At 35.1% G+C, this 24,511-nt stretch overlaps 1 protein-coding gene across 3 annotated transcripts in view; it reads right to left on the minus strand.

Annotated features, from left to right (window-relative positions):
* Positions 1 to 822: 822 nt before the first annotated feature.
* Positions 823 to 24,511, minus strand: part of LOC121318405 (transcription factor RFX4-like) — a 29,121-nt gene continuing 5,432 nt past the window's right edge. The window contains exons 4-18 of one of the 3 annotated variants that reach the window (XM_041255022.1): positions 21,967 to 22,090; positions 19,596 to 19,657; positions 18,944 to 19,157; positions 18,490 to 18,567; positions 17,759 to 17,922; positions 17,075 to 17,175; positions 16,482 to 16,540; positions 14,504 to 14,648; positions 13,765 to 13,859; positions 12,289 to 12,406; positions 10,471 to 10,590; positions 7,237 to 7,398; positions 6,301 to 6,463; positions 5,499 to 5,637; positions 823 to 3,194 (exon numbers count right to left, since the gene is read on the minus strand). In XM_041255022.1, the coding sequence (XP_041110956.1) occupies positions 2,922 to 3,194; positions 5,499 to 5,637; positions 6,301 to 6,463; positions 7,237 to 7,398; positions 10,471 to 10,590; positions 12,289 to 12,406; positions 13,765 to 13,859; positions 14,504 to 14,648; positions 16,482 to 16,540; positions 17,075 to 17,175; positions 17,759 to 17,922; positions 18,490 to 18,567; positions 18,944 to 19,157; positions 19,596 to 19,657; positions 21,967 to 22,090 (2,017 nt within the window). In that variant the 3' untranslated portion in view covers positions 823 to 2,921. Of the gene's footprint in view, positions 3,195 to 5,498; positions 5,638 to 6,300; positions 6,467 to 7,236; positions 7,399 to 10,470; positions 10,591 to 12,288; positions 12,407 to 13,764; positions 13,860 to 14,503; positions 14,649 to 16,481; positions 16,541 to 17,074; positions 17,176 to 17,758; positions 17,923 to 18,489; positions 18,568 to 18,943; positions 19,158 to 19,595; positions 19,658 to 21,966; positions 22,091 to 24,511 lie in introns of all 3 variants that reach the window. The other 2 variants (XM_041255024.1, XM_041255021.1) reach the window with 2 other exon arrangements.

Here is a 24,511-nt window from a genome sequence, read left to right on the forward strand (position 1 = left end):
ATAAATTAAAGAGCACTTTCTGTATCTGTAATAAATGTTAGTGATGAGTAGGTTAGAGTCGGTTAATTGTAACTGTTAATTAGTCCCACGTTTCCTTTAAATATATTCTTACTTTAGTCAGTGCAATTTTGGTGGTGCATTTCCAGATACATGTTGTGTGTGCATCTTTCATCTGTAACATAAAATGCACCTGATGATGCAGTTATTTGATCTCAATCATTCAAAAATGCATCTAAACTTAGAATTGATTTACATAGTATATTGGTATGACATGGGTCAATCAGTAACCCACAAAATAAGGCACAGGTGAAATGTATTTTAATTTTAACATCTTTATTTAAATTTTAAAGTTCTTTATGTATCTTTATGTATCAACCTGTACAAATATTACCACATATCTCAATTGAATCCATGGTCATGGTCATCACAGTGGTTGCTATGAGTGCTTTTATTTACATAAAAAGTGACTAATGTTCTTAATGTTATATTTCCAATTCCTTTTTAATTCTTACCCATAGGGTAATAGGTCCACAATAGTTGCTGAGTGCATTTTATAATACACAAACTATAGGTTAATCTTTACCTAACATCCACGGAAACAAAACAAACAAAAACACACAAAGTTACAAAGGTGACAGAAAAATATGTCTACAGTAAGTTCTCTCAGAAATACAACAATACAACTTTTGAAATGTAACACAATATATTTTCAAAGGCACAGCTTTATATATATATATATATATTTATATATATAGATAATATATATATATATATATATATATATATCTTTTTAGACATTAGAAAAATCTGTAAAGTAGCGTTTACAATACTGTCATTATAATAAGATTTAGGTGCCCAGTGTCAGTTTGAGTATATAACCTTCTATAAAGTATTAAGACCAGACCTCTTCAAGATTAGTCTTTTTGCCCATAAACAAATCCCTTTTCCCCTTGAGACAAATATGATTGGCTCAGCACTGTCACATAGTGGATTGTACAAAGTTCAAGAAGGTCTGAGATAAGTATTAAGGCAGTACTCAATCCTTGTAAGAGACACACTTTCTCAGATTCTTGATGGGAGAGATACAAAAATAAAAACAAAACAGCAACAAAAGGTGCAGTGATATGCACAGCAAGTTAGATGTAAGCCAAAGCCCCCCACTTGTGCAGACAACAGGTGGCAGTGAAGAAAGCAAATACTGGCTTTGTGTGGATAAACACTAATGTGTTCATTGCTAGCAACAGCAAGGCCAAATATTCCACCGCTTCTTCTTGTAAACTTGGCTCTTGTGATTCAATTAGGTGTAAACTGGGTATTCCTTGAGTAAAGTTTTCTCCTTAAGAGTGTAAGGACATGGCACATTTTGAATAGGTACAAAATTCAGTATTGGCTCTTGCAATGCTTAGTCAATGAAAAGGCATACTTTGGCCCAGATTTAGTGCTCTACAATGGTAAAAGTGTCATCATTGTTGATGAAAAGGGACCTCAACATAATCCATGCTTTACTTAGAAAATTATGTTTAGATCCCAGGGGACATTCCAATAACACATCAGGTAAGAGCAGTTAACCCTTTGTCAGAGGCAAGGGTTGAAAAATGCACCTCAGCGTGTTTAAAATGAACATATCTCATGTCTGAAGTGATTAAACGTTAATCGATTACCATTTTGATACCAAGCTCATCTTTGTGCATCTCAGGAAACTGGAGTAATGCTTCATCAAAGTGCACATGGTCAATGTTTGGGGAGCATTTGCACCCCCTTTCTGTCTTCTGCTGGTTCCAAAAAATCAACAATCACAATCACAGCTCCTGCTTACTGGCATAGTAAATTGTTCAGAGTTGTAGGGGTGCTGGGGAGATGTATAAAGATGTATCACTAAAATTACTGATTTAGTCCCACATATTTTGTTTTCTAGCAAATAGCCATTGTCATGAAACTATGTGTGTATAATATATGAATTTCTAGCAGTATATTTTATCACTGCATTATTTACAGTATCCTGCTGATTACCTGCTACAGTGTAATATTACAAAATATGATTTTATTCCATGAGTTGCAAAAAAAGGCAATACCACTGACGACTGATAGAAACGACAGGGCTTTTGGAGTAAATATGCCCCCATCTACAGAACTTTGATAAGGGCGCTACTTGAATTGGAATTCTTTTTTTATTATTATTCTTCGAGGGTTGGAGCCTTTCTTGTTATTTATCCAAGTGTTTTTTGGTTATTTTGGGGTTTTTTTTGCTAAAAAGACCAAAGCTGCAACTTCATATTGAAGCACAGGTATTTGTTAACAAATTGTTTGTTTGGATATTTAGTAGATTTGGTACATGTTGAGTTTCCATGTACAATACAATTTTTGTAGTTTATATCTGTGTTTGTGAAATTTTAAAGACATTGACTGTTGATAGCACAATTTGTTTTTCAAAAATAAATAAATAAAATATATGCTTAGCATTCCAAAACAACATTTATTTAATGAAGAAATTATTAAATAATAATATAAACCAGTTTTGTGTTTTCTTGCTTTAAATTATAAGTTAACCACGTTTATGTCTGTGGGGTGCCTTTTCACCATTTCTCACCTTCCGTGTAGCCCTATGTTTGCTGTTCGAAGGGTTAAGTGGTTTAAACAGTGAATGGTGAAGTTTTCTGTACTGGTCCATGGCAGAGATTTGCTATTTAGTTATACATTTGCATTCATTTGTTTTTCCGTGATCAAGGTCAGATTAATGACAAATGCTGGTCTTCAAAAAGTTCCAGAGGATATCCAGAATACAACAATATTAGAGGTTCCAGCAGGCATTATATGGACAGTCCTTTATAAAATATAGTTTGTATGTCCTCCACATCCATTGTCATTTAATGGGAGTGTTCTAGAATGAGCAGGTGTGCACTGAAGTCCATATCAAGAAAGGTTTATTTTGCCCATCCTGTCGTGGCCTCCCCATTTATGTAAGCAAAGCCCGGGAAGTGTTGCACATGTTCGTATTCAGAGTTCCTGCGGGGTGCCAGGGGCGTGTACATATCACTGGCGTTGACATATCTAGAGGAGTGCATTGGCGGGCTGGTGTAGCAGTTGTTTGCTGATGGGACGTCAGGCCACCGTGGGGTCACAGGTGTGGGGTGCAGTCTTGCGGTACCACTCATTAGGCAAGGCTCCATCCGAGTCATCTGACTATTGAGGGGGTACTGTTAAAATAACCACATTAATCTACATTAGTGTCATACACTTCAGTATACAAAATATTACATTAATCTATCTGGATTTTACTAGTGGTGAAGAATGAACAAACTGTATCCCACTATGTCCTAAACACACACCTGTCTTGACCTATCTTGTTAAAAAATATCTTACTTTATAACTGTTTCAATGTATTAGATGTGTTTGCTTTAGCATTTTTTTATTTTCTGAAGTATAGAAATTCTAACCTGCACACATTGTAACAAATGCAGAGAAACAACATTAAAGAATCTAGTAATTACTCAGAATGTTTTTCGGTCAGGGCAACATACAGCTAAAACTGAGAAGAATACTTGTAATCTTAAATTTCAGATCTTTTCCATCTTTTCCCTAATTAAAGCTCCTTTTAGCTTTAACTAGACACTTTGTACCAAATATAAATGTATAGAAAAAATCTTGACCTTCTAAATATAAACAGTTCTACAGTTAATTCTATTGTGAGTGAACGAATCATGGAAAAAAAACGTCAGTCTGGGTCAGATAATTGCACAGCAAGCCAGGGACTCCTTGTTCATGAGCAGTGAACAATATTTTAATAATCGTCCCCTTGCCCTGTTCCTGACTATCAGCTCAGCCAATGAAACATCTATTGAGTCTGGGAAAAGCAGTCCAAAGTACAGCCATCTGCACGGATGCTTGCCCATACTGGCACAATCACCTTTCACACTACGCATCCGGTTTATGAAGAGTGCTTAAGCACGTTGGGCTCAAAACACTGAGGCCTACTGATCTTTTCCAAGCACAAAGGCAATGTTTGTTGGAGGGCCCTTGACAGGAAATTACCATTATAAGGGTCAACTCACACTCGCTCTTGCTAACAGTAGACAAAACCCCCTGATCCTCTTCCCCCTACTCTCTCTCTCTCTCTCTCTCTCTCTCTCTCTCTCTCTCTCTCTCTCTCTCTCTCTCTCTCTCTCTCTCTCTCCCGCCTTGGCTGACTGCATCTTTGGCTTTCTAGTTGTAGATGCAGACCAATATTGTAAATCTGATTTAAAATGTGTCTTCATTTTATAACTAAGCACTACTGATGAAATACATCAAGCATTGACACTGTTGCATAATGTTTTTGTAATCTATCTTGCATTAATTCAGATCCAAATTATGAAAGTTAGGGAATTCCCCAGATTCAGCTGTTTAAATTTATTTATTATTAATTTTAATTCAATTTTGTTCAGGAAATGCCTTTTCTGTAAACCTTCCATGCCCATTCCAGTAGGCTCACCAAAGAATGACTATTTATCAAGACAAATATTTCACAGCATTCCAGCTACATAAAAGCTTGATTTCTGTGAATAGTGTGTTTTAAATGCTTTACAATATCCCTGCAGCTGAGGGTGCAATTCATTGTTAATTTAAAAGCAGAATTTGCATGTTAATAGGCTTGCTTTGGCCAACGTCTGCATTCAAATTCCTTCCTGATTTACAGGGTGCGTAAAATTCAACCTTCAAGAGCGAGTTTGGAATTCAGACTGTAGTAACACCGCCCTCTGAATAAATAATCAGGTTTTACATTTCAGAACTTTGTTTTATGAGCTTGTGAATTGGAGAATATGCAGTAGAGTCATATAAAAAGCTGAAAGAAAATATATCTATGCAGCGCTCCAGATAAGCAGGCCTTTTGTTAAATATATTCCATCTGCAGCAAAACAAAAATCTGTTTATGTGTTTATTTGCTTCACAGCCATATTGTTTGTAGTCAGTAAAGCAAATACACATACTTTTTGTTTTTATTCTCATTGTAAGACCAAGTTTTTGTACAGTAATTTAAAGTAAAATTACTGTTAAAATGCAAGGCTGTAGTTAATGCTAAGTTTTAAAATATGTACAGTATTTACTGAAAGTAAGTTACTCAGTGACCCAAAACCTTATCTGGAGCATGATTTGTATGTATATAAAGTCCTTTAGAACTTACAGCACCTAAATATTGCTGTAATGGACTGACTGTCTTATCAGGGGTCCTAACTGGAATCAGCACTATGAAAGAGCTTGTGTGTGAATGAAATTGGTGGTCAGTTTAAGGCATTACTAAATGTTTAACACATTAACCTTGTATTTAATTGGACTCAGTATGGGATCCATTAAGCTGCCAGAGGGGTTTTGTTGAGTGGTGTCCCGACACATTTTTTTCTCCGGGGCTTTTTTTTTTTTTTTAATAAGGTGGTTTCATGTTTACATTTTTTACTTTACATTTCTGTAATGTGCAGCAAATCAAAGTAATACTTCCCTATGTTCACAGTTACTAGAAGACTCACCTGTGAGGTGCTCCTGTGGTATGCTGGGTAGTGCAGAGGTGCTGTGATGCCAGGTTCATGTGGAAGAGCTGCGTACTGGCTCTGGATTGGATGGTGGTGCTGGTTGCTGTAGCTTCCATAGTTGTATCCACCTGTATACCTGAAACATAATAATACAAATTAAAAAAAAAAAAAAAATCCAAAATAATAATTTATAAAACAATGTTATGTTACACAGTATAACCAAACCTGATCCTCCCCCAAAAACAAAACAAAAAAAAAACAAACAAAAAAAAAACTGGAGCCTAATTCTTTCAGTGTTTCAGTTGATGTGATTTGGACCCCATCCACAATTATGTGGTAATTAAATAAAACAAATATGTTTGGTACATATTATTACATACAAGTAATAACTCAGTAAATACAATTTGGATATAAAGTCATCACCTTTACTTATATGTTCATAAATAATAACTAGCCCCAATCCGTTCCCTTAAACCTAACCTATAAATTGTTGCAACCTATGAATACATTGTATGCAGGATGCCTCTTATTATATAAGTGTGGGTTAGGGAAGCTAAGCCTAGCACACAATTATGTAGTTATATAACTATAGTACATTGCAACTACATTATTACTATGTAATTACAGACACCCAGTAACTTCATACGTAACCTAATGTTACACCACATTTATTCAGTTTATTATATCATATGCAATAAACAGCATTTTATATGCTATAAACACCTTAGTCTCTGTGATTAAAATATGAATAAATGTTACCTAATTTCATAAGCAGGAACATTTTAATTGCCATACATACCCGTGTTCTTCCCTGTGTGGGTAGACTGGCATCCTGTGTGTGCTAGAAGATGGAGGTAACTGACTGCTTCTCATACAGGGTAGCTGCTGGCCGGCATCAGATGGGTTATTTCCTGCTGTTGTCACTGTATACGTAAGGGACCATGTATATGATTGAACAGCACCTACTAAAAAATACTTTATTTTAAAAAGAGTACCGCATGGCTTTAGTTTTATACCTTTTTGTAAAAAAATGTAGCATATTAAAGATACATTTTATAATTACATCAGTCTGTCCTTAGCCAGGGAAATAATTATTTGAATATTAATATCCAGTTCTTTAACAAGCAAATCATTTGACCTAAGTAATGCACATATTTTATCCTTCCTAAGGCTATAGCATGCTTAGATGACAATACCTATAAAATGAGTTCAACTTGTGTGTGTGTGTGTCTATTTCTAAAGTAATGGTGCTCTATAACACCTACTGACAAATATTTTTACCACCTGACTGAGACAACAAATCTAATCTGTCACCAGCACTGGGCCTGCATCCATTCCTTAACCCATTATCAGTTCTGTTCGGTGGGATAATGAGCTCACCCATAACTAGCAGATCAATCATTATGCAACAAGTAAGAGTGGCTTGGTTTAATATATTTCTATAGTAAATACTGATGGTTGAGTCAGTGGTGTATCAGTCACTTTTCTAATATGCTACAGACTTACCATCAGTCAATTCCCACCAACACAGAATCAATCAGCTTGGGTGCACATTTTACAAATACTGCAACACAATTAGCAGCAAACATGCAAGCTGGAATGATGGGTTCTTAGTGACTTTAAAGCATAACATTCTGTCATTTTGAATGCCTGGATACTTTTTCTGCTTTATACTGCCTCCAAAGAACAAACGTGAATTAGTGAAAGAGTATATATATTTTTCAAACCTTCTTACCTGATGTAGTTGTCACGATTGTATATTCTGGGGAGTGACTGTTCCCAGGAGATGGAGCCGAGGTGATTTCTGCAGATGTGACAGATTTAGCAGGAGAGTAGGGTCCCGGTGAAGGAGAAGGAGGGGTTGGTTCTGTTAACATTATTTCTTCCCCTGTGTCTGCTGGAAACGAAATATAGATACAATGGTCAACTTTCATAAATGATATATTTTTGGTAGTACATCACAACATTTTTATAGAACATGATTTATCTCTCAAATCCCTATTAATACTAGGATCCTATATTAATATTTTTTGCTAACAGTTTTATCACAGTGTCAACAATAATTGTTTATATATTTAGCTTGTACGAAATGGCTACATTTACAATGAAAATAGTGGTAGCACTCTATGATTGTCACGCTATTAGTCCTGAAAAAAAAGAATCCATTGATCTTTTCTTTTTTTATTTTGACATGGGTTTACAACATATTCTAAGAGCAGTGCCAATGGGTGTCAATTGATGGTAATTAAGGAGGGGCTATGGTAATAGATCATATAGCATTCATCATAAGAATATACTCATAATTAAATGTACATTGCACTAAAAAGGGTGTTATGACTTTGTAAGATTTTGGAATAATAATTCAGAATTTTTCCAATTTTACTTACCTAATCGTGACCATCTGGGTTTCCAGTATATGTAACTGGAATGTTTTATGGTCATCTCTGTTTTTTATTGTATAGATCCATGGTTAAATGTAATTGTTTAATGTTTCTCAGCACAAAATTGATTCCTTAAAGAGTAAGTAGCGGGGTTCCGAAAAATATAATGTTACACGTCCACACGTGTTGCTGATTAAGTAACGTAGCTGTGATTTTTCTTTTCATTGTTAACATCTTGGCTACTTTTTACACTTATCGCTTTAAAGTCTGTTTCAAAATGGCCGCTCTAGTGCACTCGGGTTTGAGATCTGTCCTCTAAATCACTGCAGAAAAATAACAAGAAGTTCTCTGGCTTTTCTGTTCCGTATCAGATCATGGATATTATTGCTGTGTTACCTGTTTGACAATGTGGACAATAATCCTTACACTATCAGTGCACTAGAGCAAACATTCTGAAAAGAGCTTTGAAACAGACTTTAAAGTTAAAGGTGCAAAAAGTTGTCATGATATTAACAATGAAAAGAAAAATGACAGGTACGTTATTATATTTTTCAGAACTTCACTACTTGCTCTTTAATGTGCTTCACTAAAGTTGTGCAAACATGCTACCAGTACTACTAATTAAATTAAGTTTATGTTGGTAAACTAAGTAAGTTAATTGATTTTTTTTTTTTTTTTTTGTTTACTTAGCATTGCAACTATCATAATTGCTACACTATAACTTGAACTTCATACAAAATGTGTCTGGTAACAGATGTATGATTCTTAACTTAAAATTAATTATTTTGAAAGACAAGCTATAACTGCCATAATTATTATAAGAAAGTTTTTTCTATTCAAATATTTTTCAACAGTAGGATTGATGCTTTGATCTTAAGAACCGTAAGCTAAGGGTTTATTGCTTGATCTTAGGATTTCAGTGATTCATCAGCCACAGTCTGGAAGTATGTATACAGCCTTAATGATGTGTATGTATGAAAAATGTATAGTATACATAATGTTCTGCATTTTCAGTTTTTATCTTAACACATTTTTCCCGGGATAAATAGGGAAAAAATTGTTAAAACTGTGTTTTTTAATTGAAACATATATAAAAACCAGGGGTAAAAATCTCAGTATACACACTTTACATGCGGAATATGATGCGTAGCAGTTCTGTTTTTTGATTAAGTTTAATGCCCCTGGGATGTATGATGAAGCAGAATCTTTGCAAATGGAGGCCACATTTTCCCTAGTTACCTGGTATTTTGTGAACATTTTGTCAATCGCTGTGCTGACGGAGATAGTATCTGCAGAAGGTATGAATGTGACATCAGCACAAAATAAGCTAGACTTATTTGCCTTTAAATCGTAAAAAAAAAAGAAAATTGACAGAACTGGATGGTCCAAGGCATTGGGAGATGCATCAAAAATCACACTGGACATTTCCATCAATGCGTTCCAGTTTACAAAGTATCAACTAAAGCATCATCATTTTCTGTCAAATAGTTACGATTAAGATTGTCGGTGTTAGGCAGTGTTTAGCTGATGGGCTGTTGCACAAAGTCACCAATACATACTCCTTTGCAATAAACAGTGGCTGTCCAGCAAAGCATAGAGCTTTGAAAAACTCATTAACAGTCAATCTGCGCTCTCTTTTATTAAAGCTTGTGTAAAAGTCGTAGAAATTGATTGCTTGTCTCTCAGTTCACTTTCTTGTTTTAGTTTAACATGTCGCTTAGTTTCAGTATGTTCTTTTATTTTGTCAGCACGAATATGTACCTCAATGCATTAGTATTTGGAGCACAATGCATCCTCTGCCTTATGTGACCTACTTCTGCTATTTGGTTTTTGTATACTTTGAAACATTGTTTTCTTTTGAATATTTATAAACAGATTTACATTTTCTCCCCATTCCTCATCCACTCAAAATATTATATTTTCGAGTAAATATTTCAATTTAGTTTTTGATCAAGCTAGTTACTAAATCCAGCACTTGCCACAATAATCAAACTTTGATTGGCCATTGGCCAATGGCCAACAGAATCAGGTGATAATGTGTTTGTAAAGCAACCGAGAACCAATCACGTGCAACTTTTGAAAGTTACTTGATCCTCTGTCTAAATGTACATGCTGTATGATCGGATACAGTATAGGACTGCTTATTACAATGTCAGAGCCAAAATAAAAGAGCATTTTAATGAAAATATTGTGTATTTCCTAAAAAATAGTACTGGGAAAATACTGAGTAGTAGACAAAAAATCTGACATAAATCCTGTTGCCCAGCCATTCCTGTAATTTTTTGGTAAAATGCGGAATAAACCGGAAATGCGGAACACTAAATGTAGAGCATAAACAGATTAACCTGTTTTGACATTACTCAGAACTTATGTTGTACATCTAGTACACGGATCAGCTTATCCTACTTTACAAACTCACTGTCAGAAAAATGTGAGAAATCAATAATTTAGCGGTAGGAGAGCTTACATAAACCTATAAAATAATATTCACTCAGAACAAGTGTGCAAAAGCAATCAATAAAGACTTTTCATTAAAAGTATTTTATTTTTCATGAATATACAGGCTGCACATTCCGTGTTTTTCTCACCTGTGCTTCCTTCTGCCTTCATCGCTCTCATAAGTTCGTTCGCTCTTTCCTGACAATGGAGAGACTCCAACACATAAAGAACATAGTCATCGAACATTAAGTGGATAAGGTGAAAGGAACCTGCACAAAAAAAAAGAAAGCTTTAGGAGCTGCTGAAACTTCAAAACTATTTGGGACAAATGTGTAGCTTAGATTTGAAAGGATTTAACAGCACACAAGAAATAAAACTTGCTAGAACAGAGCTGTATTATAGGGATTTCAAGGGCAGAGGATTAATGCAATCAAAGATTTGCCAGAGGGATCACAAGGAGTCTGAATAGTAGCAGGTGTGAGTTTTTCAGGGAACAGCAATAGAAGCCTGAATAGGTTTGGATTCCCAGCCAGAACCACAGATCTGCTAAGATTAGAAGGAATTCATTATTATATATTTTAATAGGACATCTGTTTTAGAGGTGTTTGAATATTCTGAGACTCATAGTCATAATATGAAATAAAAACTGTTCTGCACGTTATTAACTGCACGTGATATTCTATTGCAGAAATACATAATAGTAACATGTTATGGTGTATATGTGTATGAATGCAATTCATCTACAGTATAATTGCAGAATTTACTGTTACTTTTTATTTCTCCTTAGATCAGTAGCATTTTAGCTGCCTTTGACCAAAAACTTTCAGGTTTAACAGGCAAAACTTTAAGAGTTTAGATCATTAGGGATTGGTTGGGGCATTTTCAGGTTAGAACTACCAATTCAGCAAAACTCATCTCTGTTGTTGATGCTGTTTCAGTGGGGCAGCTTTTGCCTCTTGAAAATAAAGAAGTACTGCAGCTGAAAATAGCAAATTCCCCCAGCTGACCGCAGGACTAAATTGGCTTTGAAAGAGACTGTGTGCTGTTAAGGGGAATAATACAATCACCATATTGTAATGGCCACTCCACCAACGGCTAGTCACAAAGAGCAGACTGATACACAAGTATCATAAAACACTAAAATATACAGACTGGAAAGGGGTGGGGTGGGGGGCTGCCTATTGTTAATTAGCTGTTTTCATATAGGGGGTCTGCTTTATCAAAACGCTGCCACCAGCTGTGTCTTTGATATGCACAGACAGAGTAAGGGGGTTGCAGCTTTTGTCCACCAGTATCTCGCTGCTCAGGAAGTCTTACTGGTCATTAAAGGTCTATACCATAATCAGATGATTGAGCATTTTGAGCTGGAATAAACCTGTTTATTTTCACCCCTAATCCTATCTGCATAGATCACAGGATGCTATATAGCATGTACAGTACTAAGGAGGTTACTTTTCTATTTGAGAATACAGTTAATTAAATACACCACAAAATGGCACCATTTTAAATCTATCCTAATTCGGCAGAGCATATTTTTTTTTTAATAAAAAAAGACAGAATGATAAAGAAGGCTTTGTCATCCAACGCTTGGAAAGTGCCTTAAATATTAAGTAACGGAGCACTTTCCTAACCATACCACTAAATAGACAACTTTGAATCCCTTTGTCTTTCTTTCTTTATATTACTTGATTTATCAATCAGTTAAAGGCTATTTTGGTAAGCATAAAAATATGTTTAAATGTTCAATATATGTACATCTAAAAAAGGAACATTATTTTTCAGTATCAAGGGTTGAGGTCATTGAGTGTGCAATCAGTGAGGAATGTCCTGACACTTAAAGATAGTTTCAATCCACAAAATGAGAGGGCTAGAAACCTCACAAACGGCCAGAAACCTCAAAAATGGCTAGAAACCTCAATTTGCAATGAGGGATCAGTCCCATACTACAATAAATGAACATCACTTACCAAAGCTAGGAGCGCTGTGCAAAGTCATATCCCTGATGACTCTTGTTCCAAAGCAGGACCACATTAAAAGGAACTGCTGGGCAACTTTCTTTAGGGAGCCAGGTATTTTTCCAGATACCTAAATGGCATATGACAAATGAGCATTTACATTAGAAAAAAAAACCCCAAAAAACATTAAGAAACTTAAAGAGCATTATATGTCCCCACGTGTTGCTACAACTGTTTAAATAACATACCTCTAATTTTTCTTTTCATTGTTAACATCCTGACAACTTTGCACTGATAACTTTAACGTCTGTTTCAAAGCTCTTTTCAATATGTCTGCTCCAGTACACTGGGGTTTGAGATCTGTCCTCTAAATCACTGCAGGAAGAACGAAACAAGTGCTCTGGCTTTTCTGTTCTGTACCACATCATGGATGTTACTGACAATGCGGGCAATAATCCTTACATTATCAGTGCACTAGAGCAAACATTCTGAAAAGAGCTTTGAAACAGACTTTAAAGTTAAAGGTGCAAAAAGTTGTCATGATATTAACAATGAAAAGAAAAATTACAGGTATTGTAACAGGGCGCGGAGCCCTGTACATGCATTTGTTTATTTATTTTTAGAACTGGGTCTCCCCTCCACACCTGAGTCTCATTTGTGCTATTCTTTATTTTTGTTTTATGATTTATTTATTTGTAAATGTATTGACAGCATAGCCATATGTTTTGTTTTGCAGCATGGATGGGAAGCCATATTAATAAACTTGTGCACCTCGATAAAAGCCTGCAGCTCTCTGCACTCGGGGTGGGTGTTCGAGAGGAGGAATGGGAGCGAGCGAGGAGAAGAAAAAGCAGTTTAAAAGTAAAAGTAAACTACTAAAATATAGGAACAGCGATGGCGACTGCCCAGCCTAACCTATATGGGTTTTTTTAGTGTTCGTGATTATTGTTTTTGTTTGAACCTTTTGTTTCTCTCGGTGAGCAAGTGTTTCTGTTTGATTAAAACTGGTTGATTTATTTTTGCATTTAAATAAACGGCGCACACTGCGTCTTTTTGCCTGCTGTACTGCCTCTATGTTTCTTCCCGCTTTTGGCTTGACATCACCACTCTGTCATACCTGTCACAGGTACGTTATTTAAACAGCTGTAGCAACACATGGGGACGTATAACGCTATATTTTTTGGAATCCTGCTACTTACTTTTTAATTTGCCCTTGTAGAGCTTTTTCATTTATCTGTATGGTCTCAGAAGGTTTCTATGGAAACTCAGACTGCTTTTAGGTGAACCTATGGCCAAGCGCTACAGAATACTGTGTAAGGAAGGTTCACAAATAAAGATGCCAGAAAGTGCTAAATTTTTTTTCCATAAACAATAGTAATTTAGCAGAGACTATTATAGTATGTGTATATTTATACCCAAACTCTATATCAGTAAGCTTCTATACTTTTGAATAAATATGGAACACCTCTATGGTGTCTGTGTACTGACCTTGACAACGCAGCTGTCCACCATGGAATCCAACCATTCTATGTAGGATTCAATGGGTGACTGCTCTTCCAAAAGATGGTCAAATTCCTGATACACTGATGAAAAAAATACAACACCACAAAGGAGTTAACACAGGAGCAGTAACAAGATCACTAAAGTCACAATCAGTGACCGGATCTACCTGCTATTCCAAATTCATGTGATCTCATTTAAACAGAGATCATCTACAGTCTATGGAGTATTTTGAAGAAGAAGAAGAAGAAGAAGAAGAAGAAGAAGAAGAAGAAGAAGAAGAAGAAGAAGAAGAAGAAGAAGAAGAAGAAGAAGAAGAAGATTGTAAGGAAAATACTACATTCTGATTGTTTTATAAATATTATTTTGTCATTTGTTTGTGTCAAGGTCTGATGTTCAATGTCCAGTTTCAGATGTGTCGGCAAGTCACACTGCAAATTATTGCACTCTGACCCCAAATGATCAATACAAAAGTCAAGCTTGAAATTAATTTGAGATGATCCCTGGGGTGTTGAAAAACACAAGAGAATAAAGTTGTTTAACCTTTAGCTCAATGTGACCAAAGGTTGACTTTGGCGGGCGTGGGAATTCATTTATAGTTCCAAAAAGGACAATAATTACATCTACAGTATTACATATATTATACATTATTGAAAATAAGATTGAACCTTATCTATATTCAATCTATACAATGTAATAATAGACTCATTGAAGAATGTGTACTTACATTGTATAATAAGTTTTCTGTGTTCCTCCCTTGAATCCTCCATTGTATACAGAGTCTGCTTGGTAATGCTATTCAGATCCACATTTCTCCAGTCCTCCAACATTTGGAATGTTATGTCCGCACTATGGATTACTGTTCTGGAGGCCTTCAGAAATAACACATTAAAATGACTAGATCTTAATGAAATAAAAATATGTATGGTTTATTTACAAATACCACATTTGTGGTTGTAAAACAAAACAAAAACAAAACAAAAACAAACAAAAAAAACAATTTAAGCATACAGAATTTTACTTTTGTATATAAAACAAAACCAACCAATAGATCTGCATTTTCTCTGCAGCAGTCCAATCATAAGTGAGTCGACATAAACAGTTGAAGGTATTCTCTGCCTCGGCTGACGGGCTTGAGTAACCAATAGCAGAGTCAAAGATCTGCCCTGGTTCTGCAGCTGTCCAATCATGAGTGAGCAGAGATGGGTAATAAATATGTTAAACCCTAAACCAGTGGTGCACAACTCAGGCCATGGAGGGCCGGTGTCCCTCTTGGTTTTTGTTCTAATCATACCCTAAATTAGTTAATTGGACCAATTAAGCCTCTAATTAGGTCCAATAAAGTACTTTAGGGTGCAGTTGGAATAAAAACCTGCAGGGACACCGGCCCTCCAGGACCGAGTTGTGCACCACTGCCCTAAACACTGTAAAAATAGTTGCATTTTGCGTGATATTGCATAGTATAGAGCATTATCGAGAATTCGCAGTCGATTTGGTTATGATCAATTTTCAAAAATTGGAGATTATCCCAATACGAGAAGGGAAGGCATATACTCGTCACTTCCAAATTTGAATTATTAAAGGTATTCGCGGCTTACCGGTAACTATCAATTAAAAAAAAAAAGAAAAGTTGATATGGAACAGCACTGACTACAGCAATCTACAAAGTCAGCACAAAAACATGGGCATTCTCAGTCACTTGCGAGCCACTGTTACAGTCAAAACTTTTGGACAAACCCAGATTTATGTTCAAATGGATAATCAGAAGCGTCGGGATACAGTACATCAAAATGAGCAGCAAGAACTGGCTTTCAGAGGCACGATCAAGCACCAATTGCTCAAATAGAGGCAATTATGTCGAATTACTTTCTTTGATACTTTCTACGACAGCATGTTAAGCAATCCCTTGTCAATAGCCACAGTATTCTCGGGTACCTCTAACAAGATTCAAAACAACTTCATCTCTTCTGTGACTCAGGTTTTGCTAGATACAATAAAAAGGTGAAGTACAGGAAGCCAAGTATGTAGCTGTAATGGGAAACACGGCACAGCTGTCTTGTGTTTTCATGTATATGACTGACAGTGGCCTGAATAAACAGTTGTTCTGTGAAAATGTATTACATTTACAAAAAAACAACAATAATAAAAATGCTTTTAAAAAGACTAAATTCCCAAGTATTACTATGCAGGACAGCTGCTATAAGATCATTACCTTTATTAAAAATGTGGATGGATTAATCTCCCGATAAGCAAAGATTTTAATCGAGTGACAGCCCTAATATATATATATATATATATATATATATATATATATATATATATATATATATATATATATATATATATTATATATATATATATATATATATATATATATATACACAATATATGTCGTAAGAAATAAAATGCTTCTATAGGAATATCTGGGCCTCAGGGTTAAATTACTGACATAAACAAATAAATAAATAATGTGTAATAAAGATCAAATAGGTCTAAACTACATATTTTACTGGAAGACTTTCAAACACTTAACAGCAGAGTGACAACATAAACAGAGATAAATAATCTCCATGCAGTAACATATATACAGAATATGTTTATACTGCATAAGATATGTATTTTTTTATAAAAAAATACATTTTTTACATGTGTGACTTGCTTCCTGTTGCCCCTTCTGACTCTTAACATGAACAGCATGTATTTACCTGGCAGAGGTGGTTTAAAGATGTTTGCCTTCTAAGAATTTGAGAAAATCTTCTTGACACTAGAAACATAAGGAACACAATATTCAGGAATCCAAATAATGTCAAAATGTACAACACTGTGCAAGATGCTCTGCCAGTATTTTATCAAATCATTTTCATTGTTCAGAATCTTAAAATGTAACCTGCTTATTTGTGATGCATGTCATTAAAAAGATAGATAGATAGATAGATAGATAGATAGATAGATAGATAGATAGATAGATAGATAGATAGATAGATATTCCTTTGGATTTTTCACAGGCTAGCATGTATACCTTGCAACTGCTCTATACTTGAAGACTGTCTTCTTTTCACCCACCTCTCCCCCTCTATTCAGCAATGCTCAATTGGACTCAGACCTGGAAATAGCCTAGTCTATGGACCAAGAACGTTGATGTTTCCAGCCAGTACTAAAACATTTAACCACAAGCAAAATATACTGCATTCTACTCATGGTGTCAGTGCTGGGGAAATGCCTGTATGTAAGATAGAGAAGTATGTATTCTTGTACAGAAATATATAGAAAAGGCAGAAGAAGTTACTTCTCTACATACATTCAAACTTGATGTTTCGTAAGTTTTCTGGAAGATCATGCAGAGCCATCTTTAACCACTCATCCAGCTGCCTGGCAAACTTCCGTATCACCTGAGTCAAGCTGACAGTAAGAAAAAACAAACAGCTTAATGAGATTCAAGTGCAGTGCCAATTTCTGATATAACAGGACGGCTTACTCAGTAACAACAGAAAATCAATTTTTATTTATTTCAACACTATATAAAAACATAAAACTGTATTTGTGGGGTGTTAAAGCTGAATAAAGACATAAACCTAACAGGATCCAACATTGTTCACAAGCCAATGCTCACTGTGCTTGTGTTCAGCAAACATAATTACTTTGGTGCTTGTTACACTGTGCTGAGAACCCGTTAAAACGTTTATTACATAGAATTTAAAAAGTATTACAGTGGCAAACATAATTCCATGAAAAGACCAGAACAGCCCCTTCCCCTCCCCCACCCCAAAAAACAGCAAATTGCTTCTATTTTTTTCTTCAAATCTGGTGCTTGCTTCTCATATCTGCAAAATAATGTAATGGTAAATCCATGAGTTATAATATAATATAGTTATAAATTAAAGTACATAACTGCAGTCTGCTAGATGATAGTTATTCATTTCCCTTTTTTTATGGAAAATATTTGACTTGACACATTGCCAAAGGGAGTTGGAAGAAAACCAACCTGTCTGGTAATGCCTGCAAGACGGTTGGCATGAGGACTCCGGAAATCGCTTTGTAGAGTATAGAATCACAAACACCAACTATACTGACGACTGTAGAGGAACCAAGAACTGGAAGCATGTGAGGTGGCATGCCTTGCCAAAAGTGCAAAAGAAAACTTTGTACCTGGTGTGGAAAACACAGAAACAAAGTGTTCAAAGAGACCCTTTAAAATGTAACAGCAGTATAATATAGTATTTACGAAGTAAAATATTGTGTCAGAGTAACAAGTACTTGTATTCTGGTGATAGATACATAAGTCAAATCATTAGCAAGTAACTTGAACTATGGTATGGCTTGTCAGAAGAATTATCCTTGATGTTTCTTTTCTTTAAGAAACATGTGCATGAAAGACATTTTTGTATTACAATCCACAGAAAATACAAATCTATCCATCTATCTATCTAATATCTATATATATATATATATAGACTATATATATATATATATATATATATATATATATATATATATATATATATATATATATATATATATATATATATATATATATATATAGTATATATATATATATATAGATATAGATATAGATATATATAGATATAGATATAGATATAAATATAGATAGTACCTGTTACTGGGATTGGACATTCTAAAATGTTGTGAAATTAGCATGCATTTAAATTAGGACTTGAACTATGACAGGAAAAAAAAAAGAAAATCAAAACCTACCTCATCGAAATTTGCTCTTATTACTGTATCCAGAATCCTCTGACAATGAGTTCTGTACATCATAATAAACGTAGAAACCTGTTCAGAAATACATGATAACACATTTTGTTACTGATATAAAGAGCATCAGAAATTATTAACATATTTAAAATCTCATAAAATTAGCTTGCATTAGGCCACAAATATATTTGTCAAAGGTATTCAACTCAAAGGAATTGGAGAAGACTGGAGATTTCATTTTGTACCTTTTCTGAACCATCAGATGGTGTTTGAGTGGTTGCATTCTAAAGCAGAATCTAGGAATTTATAACAAAAATTGCAAGACAAAAAAAAAGGAAAACTGTGGTGCATAAATTAAGCAAGTCTGATACTAAATCTTACAGACTTAGACTCCCGCACAGAAGAAAGGAAGGAAAGAAAAAGAGGCCAGCTGGATGTTTAAAAGTCTGTTTACCTTCTCCTCTGGCAGACTCACTGGCAGATTTAGATCTTTGACATTTGGAAACTCTGGCAGTAGCGTCCCCAGTTTGGAGCGTGGTGAATATGCCACTGTCTGCTTGGTGACCTCCTTCTTTCCTGTCTCGTTTACCCAGGCCGCCCCTTTCTTGGAGTACATCACATCGTAATACTGGGAGCTCTCCTTCACTGCAATTCCATAGTAATGGTACCTGGTACAGAGATGTTTGTGTTTTTATAGCTATCTGAGTATATGGTGCCAGGTGACAAATTACATGCAGTATACAGCAGATGAGTGGATATTGTTATTGACCACACTAGTAATGGGAGCAGTTACTGTACTTCAAACCATTAGGTTTTAATTAACTAATATACCTTTGGAATACGGATTTATTGTAGGAGAATTGTGCACTCCCAGAAAAGATGATTCCTGGGACTCTTAATTAGGGGTTGCATATATAAAGCATTACATGGAACCTCTTCGATTTAGAACCATTTGGTTTCATATTAAAGCTATTATCAGTATCTTCATTTGTTCAGCATAGAAGCATTGTTATTTATAGAGAAGTAACACTTTACTATGAGTGTAATTTTGGAGGTGTCCCACTTGCTGTGAGATCTCTATACACAAGATATTTAGTTTTACTTACTTTGACTGGCCTCTTGTGCCTAGTCTTCTTGTAGTTAACTGTGGAAACTGCTGTCTAATTATCTAAAAAGGGAAACAGATACTTAGATTATATATACTGGTCAATATATATATATATATATAATATAATAATATAATATCATATATATATAGGCTATACTCACAGTGAACATTTAATTATAATTATATTAGATAATATATGCTATAATTATATATATATTATTTTTTTCCTATATATAATATATATGAGATATATATGATATATTAGTATTATATATATATATATAATATAGTTTTTTGTGTTGCCCTGAAATCATAATTAGAAGGCAATTATTTTCAGTAAATTAGAAAACAGGGAATTTCTATTACTTTGTATGGGCTCTTAATGTTATTATTTGTTGTCTGAGTAATAGACATGATGACAGGTCAGTACACCATTGTTTTTGCAAGGTGCCTGGTTGTGTTATTCTGAGGGACATTAGGAAGCAATGAAAATCACTGGGGTTAACCCTGATTTAGTAACAAATCTGCATCAGAGACAAGACCAGTAATGTTTTTGGACAGTTTTAAGAATCCCCCCCCTCTTTGCCTATGAAATACTGGCAAGTTTGAGCAGTGTTTATCAGTTTATGCTTTAATTCCTAGTGCAAAACCTTAGCAAACAGTCAAGCTTTCTATTGTTAAAAGAAAGGAGAGAGCTGTGAAGTTTCATTGCGGCTGTTTGATAAATGAGCAGACAGGGAGGCAGCCCTCTTAGTTTTTGTCCAGAATCAATGAAGCTTTCCTAAAGGACACCCCATGCTGTTCCAGCTACTGATCTAACATTCCGCAACATCTCGGCCTTCCAAATTCCCTTTAATTAGACATTAATCCAGCCCCTCTCTCTTTCAATATCTTCAGACAGGAGGCTGAAGGGGGGGACCTTCGTGGGACTGTGGGAAAAGGAACAGCAGACGATGGAGCTCAGCCCCTGTTTTTATTGGAATTTGCACTTTGCATTTTTTTATATTATTCCTTCGGCTTGATTTCAACAGCAAGATCACAGCTCATCAGAATTAAAATTTCCGACCGGATGATAGCTGGCTTTATATTCACAGATAAAGAGAAAAAAAAAAAGTTTTTCTTTATGAGGGCTGAAGAGTGTGTGCATTCAAAAGATGTTTTTACCCTAATGATACCCCCAGCACCTATTTTAAAGTTTAAATAAATATGTATACATATACAACAGTGTATTACATAAAAAATAAACAAATATGCAATGTTAAAATGGGGTTTCTTTAATTTAGGTATAGTTGTCACAAATCCAGTTTGTGGTTTCAGTGTAGTAAACAATACTGTACTCCTGCTACTCTTGCTAACCTAACATAGAAGTTAGTGTGACACACATTATCTGACCCTATAAATAGCATAGTACAGGCTGTCAGTACCATGGGCTACATCTACAGTGTGTAGAATATCATCGCAAATGCTCATGCACAGTTTCAGCAAAACAAGACAAGTGGTTTCAAAGATATCCCAAAGACATACAATGCAGATATACCATACAATGCAGATATACCATACATGCAGATATACCATACATGTAGATATACCATATAATGCTGCTACTGCTTTGTGATGATATCATTTCATTTCACAGTACTGTGCGGTCTACCAGTGATCGGATTGTGTAGAAATAGGTGTGTAACGTATATATTTCCAAGGCGCAGTGTCCATGTTGTTTTTTTTATAGTTTTTTTTTTTGTTTTCTTGACTTTTTACAATGCCTTAACATATAGCCATTTTATAATTAAGAATTATGGTACGGCAGGGTGTTGTGATATGCTATTAAATTGGCCGCCCCAAACATGGTTCTAGAGCTGTGTGGCAAAGCTCCTCTAACAAAACAAGGTTACCAAACATGTTAAGGTCAAGAAGCGCTTCTAAGTCAAGACCAGTTTCAAATGCTGTTTCCTTAGCCAAGCTTGTTCAAAAGCAAACACCTGAAATGTGCTTTCCAAGCTCCAAGCTCTCTCAAAGCAGGGACTTTCTGAACATGCCAAGAAGCTCCTCAGCCCAATTTTTTACAAACATGCCAAAGAACCATTTTATTTAAACTGATCTAAACCCAAGCTTAACAATCATGCCAAAGAAACCATTTCTTGAGGATCTGCTGTGGCCAAGTCACATACACGGGTAAGAAGCTTTATGCAGCAAAATCCTTACAAGCATTCCAAACATGCCAATTTCATCTTGGCCAAGTTCTGTCTCACAGGAGCAATATCATTTAACAGAAAAAAAAGCAATATCATTTATCAAAAAAAAAAAAAAAAAAAAAAAACCCTCACAGCAAACGCAACAGAAATCGGTTCTCTATTAATACCAGGTCTTACCTTTCCAAAGCTTGCAGCATTGACAGGCTGTGTGTCATTCTTCTCGCAGAAGTCCAGGTAATGCATGTACAAAGCACTTCGTGGGATACATACCCCCTCTGCAATTTCATAATTTTCTTCCAGCCTTCAAAAGAGATTAGGATGTCATTAGATTTGCAAGTACCTCATAATCCTGTAAGCCTACACTGTAACAAGTGCTTGGATTTTCTTCAGAGGTCTGTTTATGTTTTGGTGATAGTTTGTTTGAAAGTGGAATTTTGTGCTTTTGATACTCTCTTACAGTATGAAAAGTGAACTGCCTGCTCATCCCATAACCCTAAACCTAACCCTAACCCTAACCCTAACCCAATGTATAAATGCTGCTATGATGCAGTCATAATACAAAAAGTGTTTTGAGTATGGGAGGACAATTTTAATTGCAAAAAAAGAGAGAAAAAGCATCAGTATTGATTTAGTTTGATTGAAAAATTATTGATAAAGCTAAACAAAGTTAGTTGAATGAGTAAGGTAATCTTATCTCAGTCAAGAGTTTATGACTGACCAGCAACCTGCTTTTCTATTATCAACTTTTCCAGCAGGGATTACTACTTGCAGTTGTGTATGGATAAGAAGCTACATGAGATCCAGGGCAATTGCATTTGCGTCTGCTTGACCCTGTACTCCTTAACTATGACACTACCCGGTATCAATCAATGATTAATGACAATTCATTGGAACTCCCCACAATTACTCCTGACTGCATCACAAAGGCGATTTCTGAATGTTCTCTGCTGTCATGTGACTGTAAACAGCTGTTATTTCTAAAGGGAAGGCTCCTTTTGTTGTAGCTGTTTGAAAGGGGTCACGTTATCACACTTCATCAGCTTAAAGGGAACTGTGTCCCTATATCCCTCATTCTCACCTACAATGACTACACATTTGAAAACTAGTTACATGTATGATAATATGCAAAGATATTGGTGTTTTGATTTGCAGATATTCAAAATAAGTTAAAAAAAAACATATGGAAAGAGATGAAAAGGTACTGAGCAATAGACTATAGTTGCTCAACTATTTAATGCTTCATGTTTGTGATGATTGTATGAAGGGGTTTTTAGAAGTGTCACTAATTGAATGAACTAATATGCCACATTGACACAGTACCCACACAGTTCATTTAAGGCTATCTTGTAAATTTGAAGTAACAGTTGCTTAATAGTCCTGACAGTCTCACAATAATAGCACCTTAAATATTTGTCAACCTCACGGTGTATGTATGTACAGTAACACAATTAAAAAAAATACCCAACATATTGTTGTTTGGACATCAATAATCACAATAAAACAAAAATGTTCAATGAATCAAAATGAAGGCTGCTTATTAATGGTATGATTCCAGAAATGTATCCAGTATTGGAATATATATTAAAAAGAATACTAATTGGCCACAGATGGCCCTTTGGTGTATTGTGGAATAGCAGGCATCTCAGTGTTATTGCTGTTTCGTCTCAATCCAGTTCTAATCAATTATACAAATGGAATCTGCCTTTAGAAAAGGTACAGTGCTGGTAATGCTTTTGTGGTCTTGCAAAGAAGCACCATCGGCTCATCCCCACTTTAATAGATTCACAAGCTCTTTCAGACACCTCTATTAACACCAACAAAGCCTCATTTGTAGAACAGCGCTCTTAATTGAATGTCATCCTGACTGGCTACAGGTAGGGCAAATAGAATTGTGCCTTATTATTTCTACCTTTGTCTGCTGTATTTTCCTTCAGACAAAAATGTATCATTAGTTGGGAGAAAAAAGGCTGAACCTGACTAATAATTGGGCAACAAACCTACTATCCACATTTCTACCTAAATAGCATACTTTTGTACTGCATTTTGACTTTGTATTTGGTGGTAGTGACCAAAGATAATTAATGGTGTAAACATAATAAAATACCATATTCAGAAACAGGGGAACTGACCTGGTTAAACATCTGTAAAGTTTTTAATTAAAATGTATTTGACATATTTCCATAGTATTGAAACCTGAAACTTTACCCGTATGTGTTCTCTAGCTTATACAATATGGTTGACAACAAATCCACTCAATAACTTAAAAATCTTAGTTTCCACGTTGCCCACACATTAAGAACTGCTAATGATGTTGTGCACCTCAAGGTTGCTTTGTCTAAAAGTTTCAATCATAAAGTACACAGAGAAAGAGAAATTAATTCAAATCTTAAATTCAGCCCAGGGCTTAGTTAATGACATTATTCTGTAACAATGATTTCAGTTATATTTATTAAGCCAAATGCAAAAAATAAATACAAATAACTAAACTCTGTCACACAATACTAATGTAACATCATTAAGTATTTATTTATTTTTTTAATAAATAAGCTAGAAATGCTTTCTGTAATGTTCTCTGTTGCTCAGTATTGGTCTGTTCCTCTACATGGCTTATTTAAATCTAATTACAAGCTGCTTTGAGTAACACTGAATGAATTTTAGAAAGTCCCATGTTCAACATATTGCAGTGCACACTACTGTATCTCAGACCTAGCAATTCTTTATC

This window comes from Polyodon spathula, chromosome 7 (assembly GCF_017654505.1).
Source record: "Polyodon spathula isolate WHYD16114869_AA chromosome 7, ASM1765450v1, whole genome shotgun sequence".
Taxonomy (NCBI): Eukaryota; Metazoa; Chordata; class Actinopteri; order Acipenseriformes; family Polyodontidae; genus Polyodon; species Polyodon spathula.